This window comes from Neopsephotus bourkii, unplaced genomic scaffold, assembly GCF_033783945.1.
Source record: "Neopsephotus bourkii isolate Nb327-2 ecotype Australia unplaced genomic scaffold, CSIRO-AGI_Nbou_v1 NB_518, whole genome shotgun sequence".
Lineage (NCBI taxonomy): Eukaryota > Metazoa > Chordata > Aves > Psittaciformes > Psittacidae > Neopsephotus > Neopsephotus bourkii.
Genome location: NW_026901019.1, coordinates 306,444 through 323,235, shown reverse-complemented (window position 1 = coordinate 323,235; position 16,792 = coordinate 306,444). Strand labels below are relative to the sequence as shown.

Below are 16,792 nucleotides of genomic sequence, written 5' to 3'. Positions count from 1 at the left end.
CAATAGAAGTATATTCTGTCTGTGAGACAACTGCTTCGAAGAGAAGTGCTGTGTGTTAGCACGTTTCCGTGTTTCACTTTCAAACTTGAGAGGTAATAACAGGCTTTGAAACAGGTGTCTATGATAACCACCTTCCTTTCATTAAAATGTTAAATGTATCTAGAATTAGTTGACTCTCTTTGTTTAGGTAAGTTTCAAGATAATAGGTATGGAGAGAATTTCCTGATTTATCAGGACGGAATGCTTTGAAATTCCTAAAAGGAGAGCATTATTCAATTCCTTTAAACAGATATGAAGGGCATCTAATGAGTGGGTTTGCCCAGTGAGTAAATACTCATTTTCTGTGTTATGTGACTTGAATTTTCAAGAACTTCAGGCCCAGGTTAGAGTGAGCAGAATTAAGTGAATTCCCTCATAAGGAGGTGGGGAGTGTAGACCCTTGTTTTCAACTTTGGTATGGTCTTCTCAGCATAAACCACCGTTTCTGTAACATACGGAGTTAGCATGTGTTGTTGTAACTCTTTGAAGGTGGGCAGTGTAATCACTCACATACATATGGATGAATGCATCTTTAGACTGTATCATTAACTTGATATCATTGTGCCATGTTCTCAGTGTGCAAAATGGAAATAGCTTTTTCCATATCAAGCTTAGTATTTTTAAAGAGCTTTTGAAACTTCAAATGGGGAAGTTTTCAAGTGCATGGTGGTGTAATGCAATCCCTATGGAGAGTGTTTGTTTTCATTGTTGTAATAGATCTGTTGAGTGAACTTTGTCATCTGACCTCAATAATGTGGCAAGACTTCTGTCCACAGGCACACAAAAACAGGAAAGTGCAGTTGTGCCAAAAGCAAGATAAAATATCATATAGCACTGTACACAGACATATAAGAAAGGTATTAGATCCCATGGCAGGGATTCTGCTTAATTCTTGTTTCATCCGATCTGGATTAAATTAATACATCAAGTTCTTCCTTTTTTTCCCTCACCATCTGCAATAGCTGATTTTTGCCTACATAGATGCCTCTGGCCATGCCTGGTGTGTCTTGGGGGAAAAAATGCTTTTGTCCAAGAAAAAGATAGTTGAGCAGGTTTTATGTATGCATCTCATTTTACCTTTTGTCCTTTAAGCATAGGTGAGAGAGTAACTTGAACAGAACTATACACATCTTTAAAAAGTGAATCAAGACTACATTGTGGTAGATCAGGTAGTAGGACTCTTCACAGCGCTAAGCAAACTCTGCTTTCAGCTCTCTTGGCTTTAAACTGTCAGAGGGGAGGGTTAGGTTAGGTATTAGGAAGAAGTTCTTCCCTGTGATGGTGCAGAGGCACTGGCACAGGGTGCCCAGAGAAGCTGTGGCTGCACCATCCCTGGCAGTGTTCAAGGCCAGGTTGGACGGGGCCTGGAGCACCTTGCTCTAGTGGAAGGTGTCCCTGCATGTGGCAGAGGGTTGGAACTGGATGAGCTTTAAGGTCCCTTCCAACACAAACCAGTCTGGGAGTCTATGAAACTGTTTTCATTTGCCAAGAAGGGATAGCTATGCTTCCATGCTACTGTTTGGGGGCTTGGCTAGTGTTTTCTTTCCTTTAAACATCTGTATAGTAAGTATTAACTGCTTAACTTTTACCAGTTCTTCACGTTTAATATGAATGCATGTAGTTTGTGTGTTAGCAACATTTTGCCAAGAGAACATAACAAACTTGAAGCATTTTTTCTCCTTGTTGTGAATTAATGTGGAACTCCTCACTCAATCATGCTAGATATGACAGTAAACATGTTCTAGTACTATAATGACAAGGTAGAGTTGTTTTCATTTGTGAAGAGATGAAGCTGGTATTTATAAGCCATCTATGAGAGATGCAGCTTTACTGTTCTGGGTAATAGAGGCTCCTACTTGACAGAGATGAAACTATTTCAATCAGCTATTTTAATGCTCAGGGCTTCAAATCATGGCACAAATTTTGCCTTCTGTGAATCTCAATACAAGTATTGATATATTGCTTCTCATGTGTACACTTTCCTGAGCATGTATTTCATTTCTGGGTATCGTTTTCTTCTTTCCCCCTCCCTAAGATATAATTGACCCAGCTATCCTGCGCCCAGGTCGACTGGATAAAACACTGTACGTGGGTTTGCCACCACCTGAAGATCGACTTGCTATTTTAAAGACCATCACCAAAGTGAGTATTTGGAAATAAATCCTTATCTCAAAGCTTGGTGGAATGATTTAAGACAAAGTGACATTTTACAGAGAATTGCAGGATCCTGTCTCAGGAAACACTTGCAGATATTACACGAGGTCATAAAAATAAGCCATCGGTTGCATCTGCTGTTAAAATTGCTCTGAGCTGATAAATCTTGAGTAAAGCAAACCTGGTAAACATAGAAGCTGCTGCCTTAACAGTTACAATTTGAACAGATTTAATGAAAAGATTCCTATCTCTGTGAGTAATGGCCCTAGAAGCGTTTGCAAACTTTTTTTGGGGGGGTTCCACACCTTCAACCAGGATGATTCACAAGCTCCAGCTGAATTTGCTCAACAGCAATTGTGCCACTTAATTGCCTTTAGGATTAAAGGAATCTTGTGATGATAAAGGTTGTGGGTCAAAGTAAAAGTGAAAATGTGAAATATCGTGGGTCCTCCCTGGGGTTAATGGCACATTCTGCCACTTTGGAGATGTGGATTATAGAATTCTAAGAAAGAAGTTCTTTACTGTGAGGGTGCTGAGGCACTGGAATGGGTTGCCCAAGCAAGCTGTGAATGCTCCATTCCTGGCAGCGTTTAAGACCAGGTTGGACAGAGTCTTGAGTGACATGATGTAGTGTGAGGCATCTCTGCCCATGGCAGGGGGGTTGGAACTGGATGAGCTTTAAGGTCTCTTCCAACCCAACCCATTCTATGATTCTCTAAGTATTACAGCAGTAATCAAGGCCTGTAAAAAAGAACATGGAAATCATTATGAATTACTTCGATATTTTCTACTTCTTCCAGTAGATCAGCAGAATTGGTTGTTAAAAGCAGGTATTCCATCTGATTTTATGGGTGTTTGTGTGAGCTGCAGAGGAGACCAGGTCTTCACTCTAAGGAAAGCTAGCACTGGATTATGAAGAGTGTGGCAAAAATTACTTAGCAACTTTGTAAAAAAGATAATTCAGACTCATGTAAGCATAAAGTTGTGGTATAGGCAATAGTTAATCCCTTAGGAGAATTCACGTAGTGAGAACTCATTCAAGCATGTTCCTTCATGCCAAAATAGTTGTTCCAGAAGTCAGACTCCTGTTACAAATTCAGGGTGTTAGCCTTTCCTTCATTTGTACTTCATGGAGGAAAAAGAAGTATGCCCCTATTTGCTGTTAGCTCTAAATCAGTTAATTGTTTCTATGTATTATGAAGATATTTCAGTTGAAACTTTTTACAGCCTTCTTCTTAAAGATGGTTGCCTTTTGAAAGACCTAAAGAGAATCTGAGTGTAACATCCCTGAATCATTTTTCAATCATACCATAAGGAATGATGGTTTTTATTTTACCATATTTATTTTTAAAGGTAACTCAATGTGTTTTTTAAAAAATGGGTATATATGATTGTTCTGCCTTAAAAGAAACAACCCTGTTCTTCTGGAAGAAGTGGGTTGTAAGGGTCAGTCAGTCACTAGACTATCTAAACAGAGCAGAAAGCTTCTGGTACAGACTCTGCTCTGGTGTGTAACATGCAGGTCTTGCTCTCCCTAATTTTTGCTGGACAATCTTTGGAGATTTATAGGCTCTCAGGTGCTCTCACTGTAATCAGAGGTGTGGGGAAATAGTGCAGTAAAGCTTGGTGCAAGACTGCCTGGGAGAGGAAGGAGGCATTAAACAAAACTGGTTTCTTTCATTCTCTCATCAACTTCACCTGCTCACACTCTCACAGCCACATAGTCACCAAGGTCCATGCATCTATGTGGGTAAGGCCAGGATCACTTGGGTGCTATACTGAGCATAAGGAATTCTGTGTTGTCCTCACTCATCTCTTGGCTTCCTCCTGACTGGCAGTGGCAAATAGTTGCTAGAAGTGTTTTCTAGATTCCCTTTAAGAACCAAACAGTTCAAATTGTGCTTACTTCAGCTGCCATAAATCTTGGGCGAGGTTGCTGAAAAGTGTCTTTGCTCTCTACTCCTGGTAATGACACTGGCTACAGCCTGAATTTTAGGATCACACCAGGAGGAGTGGCCCATGGGATGTGGTAACCTTGTTATCCTGTTACCAGAGCGTATTTCTGCTGACAAGCCATCTTTACTGTGGCCTTATCTGAACATGTGCCTTCTTGTGATACAGGCAACACATTGCATAGTGTTTACCAGCTTGGTTCCTGTGGATCCTGTTGTTGGTTATCAGGGCATGTTATTTTTGGAATGCCAGATACTTCCATGCATACTGAGTTCATACCACTCTTAATTTGATTACAAATCTTTGTAGTGATTGAGATGTCAAGTTGTTGATGGATTATTTTTCCTCATTTCTTAATTAAGAGGCCAGCAGAAATGAGATAAAGCACTCTCTGAATGAGTCTGTGTTTCTATGTCCATTCCATGAGGAGGCTGAGGCTGTTCTCCCTTTACTTCTGCAGTCCCCAGAGGTCTCATAAAGCTAGCCAGAGATTTGTTATTGCTAGTGTTAAGAACAAGACATAGGTTGTTATATCTTTAAAAATGTATAGGAGTTACCTACAATAACAACGTGGAATATGGAGAGAGAAAAAGATGTTAAATTAATCGAAATACCTTGGGTTTGGTCAGGTCTCATCCATGCCTTCTAAGTAAGGAAATCTGAGTACAGGAACACTTGCTTAAATATGAGGTCAGGGCTAGATGAACCCAAATGTTTGGTGCAGATGTGATGGTGACCATATGCATTCCCAGAAATCCCTGAGGAATACATGCACAGGATGTGGAAACTGAGAATCGTTGCTGAGGGAAAACATGGATTCTTACAAAAGCAGCACTGAGGAGTAGAGAAGGAAGTAAAGGGGAGGTGTTGGTTATAAGGCACCCAGCCTAAATGTGGGTTGAAGCCTTGTTGTGAAATGAGAGAGTTCTATTTCAGTTAACTTGTACAAATCAGGCATTTTCAAATTGCATATTAATTATGCAAGAGAAGCATGTCTTCACACGTTTCAGTTACTGGTGTTAGTTACATTCCTGGAAGCTTGTATCAAGCTTCTCTGGTGCACGTACTACTGAGCTTGTCTCCAAAGAAGGCAGAACAAACCCCTCAGACAATGCCCAGCATATGTTTGCTACTCAAAGCAATAGGTAAAACATTTCTCTTCAGCAGAGGTGGTGTCTGGCTTGCGGTCTTGTACAATTACTACAGTATCCCATATCAAATTGTAGGAGGCTTCCTTGCTTCCAGGTTGAAGTAAGGATGTTGAAACATTTCAAGATGTTTCAAAATCAGGCTGTTCCTTTGTTTCTTTTGGGTTGTTTTCCACCCCCTCTTTCCTGACTGGTATTCTGCCAAAGATTCATTCCGGATTGTTCCCATACTCAGCAATCAGTAAGAACTGCAAGGACTTGTGATTATTCTACTGTCTGTTACGTATCCCAGGGGTTTAAGTTGCCAGTTGCTATACATCTTGGTTTTTTTCCTTGTTGGAGGTACTGTAGGTATGTAGTAGTTCACCTGAAGAAGTCAGAAACGAATTACATGAATGTGTGCATTTCTGTCAACTGATTTTCTGGCAGAAATGTATCAGTTGTATCAAAAAGCGTCCTTTCCTGTCTAAACTCAGGTAGTGTTTGATATTGTAGACATCTGGAATCTCTGTACTACCACGGTACTCCCTAACTCTTGTCTAAGGGTAACAGATCTCCGCTTACAGTGTTTGACAACTTAGTTGGCTAGTTTCAACAAATAATTTATAATGTTGGTCAATAGTTTTTGCTGTTGGGGATGCAAAAATAATAACAGAGGAAACCACTTCTGGGATTTTTGTGGAGCAAGCAGTAATGATACGGAAGAGTAGTGTCAGTCTACGGGACTGGCTACAGTATGTGTAATCTTTCATGAAATCCAGAATGGAAACCTTCTACGTTTGAAAACACATGTGTAGAAATAAAAGATGAACTAGTTCAGTCTTCAAGGTGATAAGACTAAATCTACATGCTTATTGCTTAAGTGTTTGATTTCAACACATAGTAAAACTAGAAGTTCAGCTAAGCAATGCTGTGGATGTAACCGGTTCCATAAGACACGTTTCCATCTGGAACAGTGTCAGTGTTGCATTGCCCTGTGACAGGCTGGCCATCATTTTCTTAGGGAAAGTCTAATCTGTTGGTGGGAAGTTTAAAATGTAGCATTATTTAATATTTTATAATGAAATGTTTTTAAGGCTGCTTGTCCTTCTTGTGGGTTTGAGATTAAAAGCATTAATATATGTAGATATTTCAGGGACTGTTTCAGAGCCCTGTGTGATTTCTGATAGATGAAACTCAGTAATTTTGAGGGTAGCACATGTAAAAAATAGTGGTTTCTTATCTTCCTATTATCTCATCCCTTCAGGATGGCACCCGGCCTCCACTAGATACTGATGTAAGCCTTGAAGAAATAGCTTACAGTCAACATTGTGATTGTTATACGTGAGTAGCTTCTAGTTTTGACTTTAATATTTAATATGCAGTGCCAAAGGTCTTCTGATGTGTAATAATGTGTGTTATGTTGCTATTATTAAGATAATGTCTTAACTTTCAGGGTTTATAAACCTTCTCCCTTACACTACTTTTCTTGCTTTCAGTTAGGCTTTTTCCCAAGGAGTGTGTGGGAGTATATGGATCCTAAGGTCTCTTTCATCTGGAATAGTCCTCCTCATGTTGTAAATACAGATAAGCAGAGGCCTCTTGGTTTTGCCTGGCTTTATTTTCTCATCTTGCATAATCTGAGGATAAAAGAGCCCTCTAAGCTGTGGACCCATATACAGTGATGATGGAAAGCAAATTGGTTTAGCAAGCATAACCACCTCTTGTCACAGAGTTGAAAGCGTTGTGCTTGACAAACCAGTGAGGGCCTATTTCAACTTGTGCTTTGGGAATACCAAGCATCTGTTTTAGGAAAGCTCAATAGCCATATGTGTCAGAATAATGTGTAGTTGCATTCTACAAAACTTCAGAAAGCTTTAATCTATTAAATGACTTATTAATAGTTAATGATTTTCTGGAGTACATGGGGCCTATAGGGATGCTGGGGAGGGACTCTTCATTAGGGACTGTAGTGATAGGACAAGGGGTAATGGGTTAAAACTTACACAGGGGAAGTTTAGATTGGATATAAGGAGGAAATTCTTTCCTGTTAGGGTGGTGAGGCACTGAAATGTGTTATCCAGGGAGGTTGTGAATGCTCCATCCCTGGCAGTGTTCAAGGCCAGGTTGGACGAGGCCTTGGGTGATATGGTTTAGAGTGAGGTGTCCCTGCCCATGGCAGGGGGTTGGAACTTGATGATCTTAAGGTCCTTTCCAACCCTAACCATTCTATTCTATGATTCTAAGGCAAAGTTGCTTGTCACAACATTACTTTTGAATTTGAGGAATGGAGGCTATCATCAGTAATGATTTCTAGTTTGTCATTGTCTCATACTTGGGAAAGATCAGTACCTTTCTCTGCCCCTTTCATTCACTGTCATTTGGGGGGGTGTTTGGTTGTGGGGAGTTTTTTGTTTGGGATTTATGGTGGGTTTTGATTGCCTTGGCATTTTTTTCTTTGGTTTTATGTTTGAGGTTTGTTGTTGGGGGTTGGTTGTGGGGGTTAGTTTCATTATTTTAATACAGCAGCATTTCTGGTACCCACAAATGAACCGTGGGGAGTTAACTGAGAATTGTCTTCGGTTCAGTGACTTGCACCAGTTTAAAGGCTTGTGAAAAGCTGAACAGCTGGAAACTAGAAGCAAATCTTTAGAAAGATTGATCTGATCCTGTTTTCTTGATACTGTTATTTTATGAGCATATTAACTGTCGATGCAGCTTTGAGCAAGGCAACTCCCTTTTGTAATAATGGGTGGTTACATTTGAATCTTTCACAAGCTTGATAGGAAAAAAAATATGTATCATGTTCCCACTAAATGGCAAAGTATTAATCAATCCTTTGGCATTTTTAAGGCTGCTAAATGGGGGTTTTGTTGCTTCCCTTCCTTCCCATGTATTTGATCTTAATCTATGGTTAGGATCTGGAGGATGTCACTCCATAATGAAGGCTGCAGCACTGCGTAGCTCTTGTTCCTCTTTCCAGTGTTCTGAAGATTATTCTTCATGACAGCATAAGCAGTCTGTTACCATGATCTGTAGTGTTTTGCCTTTCTGTATGCTGTCAGCAAAAGACAAGAGGGTTTATCCTACAATAACCTATTGTGTTTGTATCTGTAGAGGAGCAGACCTTTCCGCTCTGGTGCGTGAGGCTTCAGTTTGCGCCTTAAGACAGGAAATGGCCCTGCAGAATACTCAAAGCAAGAAAGGTAAGCAAGCTTTACAGAAATCTTAACTGAATATGGAGATGAATGGACTATAAAGTATTTAAGGTCGTTCAAGACAAGCACAAAGGCTGAGCCAAACAAAAATTGTCAGATTTGTTTCAAGAACACATAAGCATCTTTGAAGTAATTGCAGGGGAGAGTATAGGAAAAAACGGATATGCTGCAGGTTCAGCATATTTTCTTCCTAAAAGAACTGAGCCTTATAATCCTAAAGAAAACCTTATGTTAAATAGTAGTAGTATAATAGTGTGTCTGTATATGTATAGACATACTATTGTAGCAGTATAAACTGACAATTCATATACTAGACTGGATACACCTTTGCCAAATTTCCACAGTACCATCAAAGACTAATTATACTGACTTATTTGCAGATTTGAGTCCATTTTTAACTGCAGACATACTGATCGTATGCCTTTGGCATTCAATTGTGTTGTTTAACTGAATACTTGCATCTAGTGTACTGGTGCTTGGAAAATCTGAGTGCCATGTTTCATCTTAGGTGTTGAGCTTGTCAGGACCTCTTGCAGGACTTTAACAGGGAATTATAAATAGTTTCAAGTACAATGTCTGCCTTTTCCATATCTCTGCAATTTTAGGTTTCATTTTCTTGGTTTTTAATTTTTTTTTCTATACAGATAGGAAAATGTAATTGGAAATTGAAGCTCTTGTATATAAAATGTGCATCTGTAGAGATTTGTTTTTCCAGTAATTTTGCTTGTTACTTTACCTTTAAGTCAAAATGCAAAGCTAAGATGGAATTGTGACTTTTCACATTATGTCCTTCGAAAACATATTAGACATCAGAGGCATAATGAAAGCCTAAGAACCATGCTGGAATTTTGATGGCTTTGATTCATTCTGTTTGATCTAGTAAATATCCGGTCTCATCTGGTTTTTAACAGCAGTAGGTTAGCAGAGCAGACTGTTTGCATTTCTTGTTTTGAGGGAACTAGTGTGTTGGTTTAGAGTGGGGGAAAAAAAAGCAAGTAGGAGAGCTTTCATGGTTGTGTGGCTTGGATACCCATTTTGTTTACTGTAGATGATAAAAGCTTCTGATTTGAGATGGAACTTTCTGAGCTTATCCGGTTTGGTTTACAAGCAGGCTTATAAAATACAGCAGGCTTGAATCTATCAGAGACATTCATCACTTGAATTCAGTGTCCACAATTAGGATTGCAGCCTGAGCGCTTACTATATGGATGTGTAGGCAGCCAGCAAGTCTGTCATAGATGCCTAGCTTGATCTGCATGTTTATAGCAGCTGCGTATTTGGGATGTCCTTGGGTTTGGATTTCCAAGCTGTCAGCCCTGGCTGGTGGTTTTGTTCATTTGTATCTTCAAAAGGGTATTATGTGTGCACAGAGGGGAGAATTTCTTCCTTCAGTGTTACAAGTGCCTCCCCTCCCATCCTCTGTGCATGACTGTAGATGAATGATGTGGGTCCTTACCAGTCAGTAGTTCAGCATCACCTGGCTGAGATCAGTGCTGCTACTTTCTGTTCTGTAGAAACTCTGTGGCAACTTCCTGGTTATGCCTGGTGTTCTCCTTCTAGATCAGTTCAGGGTTGTGGGGTGTTTTTAACACTCAGCAGTGGTTTGCTTGAAGCAACTTGTTTACAGTGAAATGGAAATGTATCCTTTTTGTGATATTTTTCACAAGAATCCATAGATTGTACATCCAACTTGAACAGCTGACGAGGTGGGTCACTGCAGTCTGGGAATTGCCAGATATTGCAGCTTAGTGTAAAAGAGGGGGGAATCCTAACAACAGTCAGTCAGACTTTCAGTTTAGAGTCATGCTGGAGTTTTTCATCACTGGTCCAGCATGTGACCGCTCAGAAGAGTTCAGTATCACTTGCAAAATTGGCATGTCCACTTCTGGCTCCCTTCCCCAAACCACTGGTCAACATGCTGTATAGAACAGATCTTAGCATCAGTGCCAGAGCAGAACCCTACTGCTGCTTGTTCCCTATCCTGAAGAGTGACCGTTAATCCTTATACTCTATTTCATACCCTTTAATCAGCTTTTAGTCCACCAAAGGATAGGTCCTACAATCCCTTGGAGTTTACCAGTCCTCTGGTGGCTGTAACAAGTTATATGATTTCGCTAGGAGTTCTGCAGTTTCATAGCCAAGTTCCTTCAGCACCTTTGGGTGAACACCACCTGGTCCTCCTGACTTACTGTTAACCTCATACCCGTCCCATTTTAGTTTAATACTTCCTGTATATTATTTCAAATAGATATAGTTACAAAGAACATATAGGGTATGAGGAGTTCTTAATACTTTCAGCTGAAAAGGCAAATTCACTGACCTTCTAAGCTATGACCTTACCCCAGACCTGCCTTTTTGGATATTATAAGATATCCAGTGACCCCACATCACCTGCATAGTCTATAAAGCTGATCTTAAGAAGGAGTGTATGAGACTTCTTGTTAAAGCAGTTAAGAGCGAGTGTGGTTTAACAACTGACATTAAAGTTTTGTATCTTTGGAGTTGAATTTGAAAAGCAAGATCTTGTCCTTGTTTGATACTTTCAAGTTAAGAGGAAAGGGAACCAGCTATCCTTCCTTCACTCATCTATGTAAATAGCTAAAAACAATTTCATATTTGGTTAGGTTATACCTGTTGATGTACTTCATTATTTTATCATTATTTTATCATTAATTTATCAATATAAATTGTTTTAACTGATAAAACACTTATACCTACTTACTCAGACTAAATGGTTTTGTCATCAGAAATCAAGGCAAACTATGTAAAAGTAAGACACCAAGGTATAGATTACTGACAGCTGAATTCTCCATGGGGTCAAGCCTTGTGCCTGTTTTTATCACACAATAAGCATGAAGTAGCCTAACTTACTTTCAGTAAGAGGTAAAACTACTTTACCTAACAGTAGATAGTGTGTTTATGTCTAGCCATAGCTATCAGCAGTTTCACCTTGACCTTTTCTGATAACTATGTCCTTACTGATACCAATAACCTAGTTGCTGAATGCTGTTTATTCCTTTCCTCCCTCCCTATAGCTGAGGCTGTATCCTGTTTCACAATTCGATTAAAGAGTTACAGGCTTAAAAACAAAACTGAAAGCAGAATTAAATTCTCATAGCTTCATTTTGTTATTTTTTGGAGTTTTCATGACTCAATCTTAAATTAATTTGGCTTCTGTGAAAGACCCACACTGAACTTTCTTACTGTAAGTAGGGTTTCCTTGGAAAAATAAGTTGAAATGATGATATTTTTAGTCTACACCTTTATACTGGTATAACGTCATACAGTAATGAGAATCTTGAGTAAGAGCTTCAGAGAACTAAGAAAGAGCAGTAAGGATGTGTGTTTAGTTCAATGAACTTTAACCTTCATCTTTACTTTTTAAGCAGGTAATCGTAATTGTAGACTATTTGGTATTCTGTTTTATACCTTACATAAGCTCTTATTTAATTTAGTGCTTTCCATTCACTGCGTAGTTTTTTGTTGTATCAGCAGATTGTTCTAACTCAGACAAATATATTAATGAGGAGTCCTGACAGTTTTCATGTCAGCACACCCCACTTCACATTACAAAGGTAGTGGCAGTACACATCTGTGCAAACAAAGTCATCATAATGAAACGCATTTAAAATTCACCAGGTTGACTAAGGACATACTTTTTGTACCTTGATCACATCTAGTACCTGGGTATAATATTAGGATTGCAATGAGTCTGTATAGCAATGGTATCTTGGGATTCTTAAGTCTAAACAAAGCACTTGCATGTGAGAGCAGAAGATTCTGTGATTTGAGGTGTGCATATGTTTTAGCATACTAAAAAAAAAACAACCCCAAAAACCTGTTCAGAAGGTTATGATTAGGAATAATTAATGCAGCAATCCACAGTAAGGTCAAAAAGGCAATTTGCATAAACTTAAACACAGTTGTAGAAGTGGAAGCTTGCATCACTTCTGGGTAATGCCGGGCAGTACTATGAAGTCAGTTATTAAGGAATTGAGCATCCTGTAGTAAAGCTGGAATGATAAAATGTTTTCTAGGTACTTATTCGATAGCACTCTGTATGGAAGTTTAATAATAAGTATGTATAGAAAATAGACCCCAGAACTGGAAGCAGCAGGATTTGAGGCACTCGCTTCCAGAAGGGTTGAGGGACTCGAATTCTAACTGGATTTGATGCAAGCTGCTGTTAAGTCAGATCTTTAAAAATGAAACTCTCAGTCTGCAGGCAAAAACTTAAGTAAATACCTAAGAACCTTCTGAAACAAACATTCTTTGGCTTAGGGTGCAGGGGCTAGAGGGATTGAGATCTTGTCTACAATCATAAACAGGAGGCTACGTAAAATTTGTAAGAGGTTCAGGTGGTCTTAACACTGCTGAATTTGATCTCATCCAACTGATGAGCACATGCAGTTGGCTAGGTTCCAGGAATGCTGCCTTGAAATGCACACAATAATAGCTTGATTGTCACTTGGCTGCAGTTTTAACACGTTATTATGCTCTGTTCTCCAAGGAGAAATCAAGATTTCCCGTAAACACTTTGAGGAAGCTTTTAAGAAAGTGAAATCTTCAGTATCAAAAAAGGTAAGATAAGCTTTAGGTATGCAGGACTCCTAACTCCTCTGAGAAGGATACTCTTTATGCTGGAACCTGGTGGGAATGGTAAAGGTTGCAGTATACTTGCATGTATTTCAGACTGACACTATCAGTTCCTGTGTTAAACCTAATGCTCTTTATAAGGTCAGAAATTGAAGTCTCTCCTTTCAGCTGGAGATGATACCTTGCATATAGCTAGATTACCATGCTATCGAGGTTCTATTTTAGTATGGCACCTTGGACTTCTCACTGACATTCCTGGATTAATTATTGACCTGGACCTAACCTCTTAGCTGTGGAATATTCAACTAAAAGCCAAGGCCTTTAGAGTGCTCCACATCTTGCCATCACCTCTTTCCCCCCCAGATGAATGTGACACCCAAAGATGCTCAGTCATTTTTACTGTGCAAAAAAAATCATTTTGAGACAGGACATAAAAGACAAGTGTTTTATCAGTCTTTTCATTGTTTGCATTTGTCAAGGAAGTTTGTTTTAAAAGTCTCCTTATGACATGTTCTTTTCAATGACTGAAAGGAAAGCTGTTCAATCATCTCAGTTACCAGAACTGAGGAGTTTATAGGAATTGTTACAGCTGTAGAGCTCTCCTGGATAGGTCTCTGTGTTGCCAGGAGTGTACTGCAGCCAAAATAAACGAATACAGTCATTCTGAACACCAGCAAGAGAGAAGTTAACTAGTTAACACTTTCTTTTCACTGTTATTGTATGTTGATGGTCATTAACCCTTTCTGAAAGTTAGAAGTGATCTTTGGCAGCAAGGCCCTTTAAAGACAGTACTTGTGGTTTTCTTCCCCTTTGCTAATCACTAAGCAAACAGCTAAGAAGAAACAGCCACAAAAACTTTGAGATGTTTTAACTTAACAATCACTTAGGACATATTCCTTCTGATTAAAAATTGACCAGAAATACAATTCTGCATCTCAAAGGCAGCTTAAATGTCACATCCCAGAGACCAGTTACAGCCATCTGAAGAATCTTTGGTTAGGTATTTTGAAGTACAGTATACTCATCTGCCATTTACAGATGCTACTTCCTACCTGCTAGACAGATTCAGTCTGACAAAAACTCTCCCTCAACACCTTCCTATGAATACTGGAAGGTAAAAGCTGCATCTCACTGATCTAGCGCTTCTAGCTCTTCTTTTCCCTCCTGTACATATCTCTGAGTTCTGTTAGCATGCTTTTGGTTTCATCAGTTCACTCAAATCAAAATAGGTTGTTCTTAAAGCTATGGACAGGCATCACATTCTGAAGTCAGTTATTTCAGTGCAAGTTAACATCTTTAAGTATATTCTGTTACTCACAGTTGTCATTTAAAGTGCCTATTGAAAAGTACGAAGGAACAGTTAAGTTAGAATATCAAAAGAAGATCCTGTCAGTTCACTTTGGCAAAACTAAATTAGAGAGTAAAGTGTCAATTCAGCAGCTCCCCGGAAAGGAAGCAGTAATCTTAGTGAGGCTGTAATTCTGAACCTAACATGGAAATATTAAGAGCTCTTGCCAGAGGCGTCTTATTAATTACACATCATTGGTGACTATCACTGGAGAACCTCATTTATGAGCCAGGGTAGTGGGGTTTTGCCATATTTAGGTTTTTGTTTGCAACTGTTTCGAAATACAGCTAAGTGGGTCATGCAGCTGGTTTGTTTCACTTTAAATAACACATATAAAGTCACTTTTATACAGTGCGTGATTTTTTACCATTGTCTAAAGCTTATTTTTCTTCTCGGCACTGTTAGGATCAAATCATGTATGAAGAACTACGTCTGTCACTGTGCAGGTGATACATTTGGACAATCCCCAAGAAGCTTACTCTGCATTGGTGGAGAGTTTGGCAATACCTGTGCCTGATTTCAAGAGACAGGTTGGAAAGAAACTGTGCTAGATCTCTCTGAAGTTTTTAAACTGTACCTGGAAAAACGTCCTAATGACCTACTGCTCTAAACCATCTTTAACTATGTCCAGATTAAAAAACAGAACACACTTCCTGCTTATGTTTTTAAAAGTGAATGCTTTTAGTGTGAAAGAGCTAATACCACTCCTATATTTGGTGCCCTTAATCAGGAAGCCCTCAGAGACAGAGTGACTAAACATTCCAGTGTTTTCAACCATAAATGAAAATAGCCAAGGTTGCAGGAAGGAAAACTCTTGAAGAATCACTGGGAAGACAGAGCTGGGCAATCAGACTGGGAGAGTGCTGCACTGTGTTACTGTAACATGAATCATGCCTTTTACATATACACTGGCACATTATGACTGTGTTGGCAGGTTTCTTGGAGCTTCCAACAGCTTCCTTCACCTTAACAAAAGAACTATGCACAGATGGCAAAATGTCTTAAAGTTACCTAGGAGAGAGTAAAGTTTGGAAGTGCTACAATAATGTAGTTTAACAGCCACCTAAGAAACTTCTGAAACTGTAAGATTTATCTAGCAAGCTGATTCTTAATTAACTGACAAGCCTGCAACAAAACAAATCTATTACGCATCTGAGTTTCCATTTCCTCTGGAGGAAGGAAAATGGCACTGGTTTTGAGACACAGGGTAAGAGCCTCGAGTTTTTTTAAATACAAAAACATTCCATCTCAGGAAGAGGTCAACTTTCATCAAACTGGGAAGTAGCTGAGTTAAGACAAAATACTGAACTGTGACAGACACAGTGACTGATTTCTGAAACCTACAAACCCTCATGGATGTTTTTTTACCAGTGCCATCATTCTACAACATTCTTTAATCATTAATCTCAGTTTCTATCTTTGATCAATCTTAAACTTAGTAAAAGCACTACAACCAGTCAAGGATCAGAAAAAGAAATTTCTGCTAGCAAATTTCACAGTCTTAACTTCAAATGATACTTAAATTTTAGTGTAAACTGTAAAATTGTTTTTATAGGAACATTTATCCTGTAAGCATCCCCCCTACTTTAAGATACAAGAGGGAGGTGATAGTTTCATCTCCTACTGAAATCATAATTCATTTAAGCAAATCATCATGCTTTGCTGATCCAACTGTAAAACTGACCTTGCCTCAAGGGGGAATGGTGCCTTACATCTTTGATTCTTTTCCAAATTGCCATCTGACAAAAGATCTCACACATTTTTCCCCAGAAGTAAATGGGGGTGGGGGGAGGTAATTACAAGTTACTCATCCCCACAGGCTTGTGTTTTAAGAATACTCACACTCAGATTATACTTACCACTGTGATTTTTGCACAAGATGAGATACTCCCTCTTCAGTGACTCAAGCTGTGGCCCATATGACTAACAGATGAAGTCCTTGCTTATAAAAGAGATCTGATAATTACAAGTAAATCAGGCTTGGAGCTGCAGAAATCCAAGATGAAGGATCATTATTTTATCTCAGAGTAGTTTCACTTGTTGCATGTTCATTACTGTGAGGCCATGCAATTAGGCCATCAGTTAAGTAACTAATGTAAAAATCATACCTAGATGTCACGTACAGAGCTATAAAAGAACCACCTATGTCACAAACTTCTTTCTCTTTTAGTTCCAAATTTACAACTTGACCTTTTTTTTTTTTTACCACCTTTCTTAAATAAAAGCTCTTTGCTTTATAGGAAGCTACAACTGTGTGGAAGCAAACTGTGAACTCTTAGTACAGTAATACACTCTATTTACTTGGGTGTTTCAGAGTTGAACAATGCAAAGAACCAAGCAGGAGCCCCATGAAAACA

The 16,792-nt window shown here is 39.0% G+C and overlaps 1 protein-coding gene across 8 annotated transcripts in view; it reads left to right on the top strand.

The window, feature by feature from the left end:
- Nucleotides 1-15,084, top strand: part of NVL (nuclear VCP like) — a 42,030-nt gene extending 26,946 nt beyond the window's left edge. For 5 of the 8 annotated variants that reach the window (XM_061350465.1, XM_061350461.1, XM_061350460.1 and 2 more), the window contains 5 exons: nucleotides 2,075-2,181; nucleotides 6,541-6,617; nucleotides 8,391-8,479; nucleotides 13,002-13,072; nucleotides 14,841-15,084. In XM_061350465.1, coding sequence (XP_061206449.1) covers nucleotides 2,075-2,181; nucleotides 6,541-6,617; nucleotides 8,391-8,479; nucleotides 13,002-13,072; nucleotides 14,841-14,885 — 389 coding nt within the window. In that variant the 3' untranslated portion in view covers nucleotides 14,886-15,084. Of the gene's footprint in view, nucleotides 1-2,074; nucleotides 2,182-6,540; nucleotides 6,618-8,390; nucleotides 8,480-11,238; nucleotides 13,167-14,840 lie in introns of those variants that run through there. The other 3 variants (XR_009725011.1, XM_061350464.1, XM_061350462.1) reach the window with 3 other exon arrangements.
- Nucleotides 15,085-16,792: the final 1,708 nt, after the last annotated feature.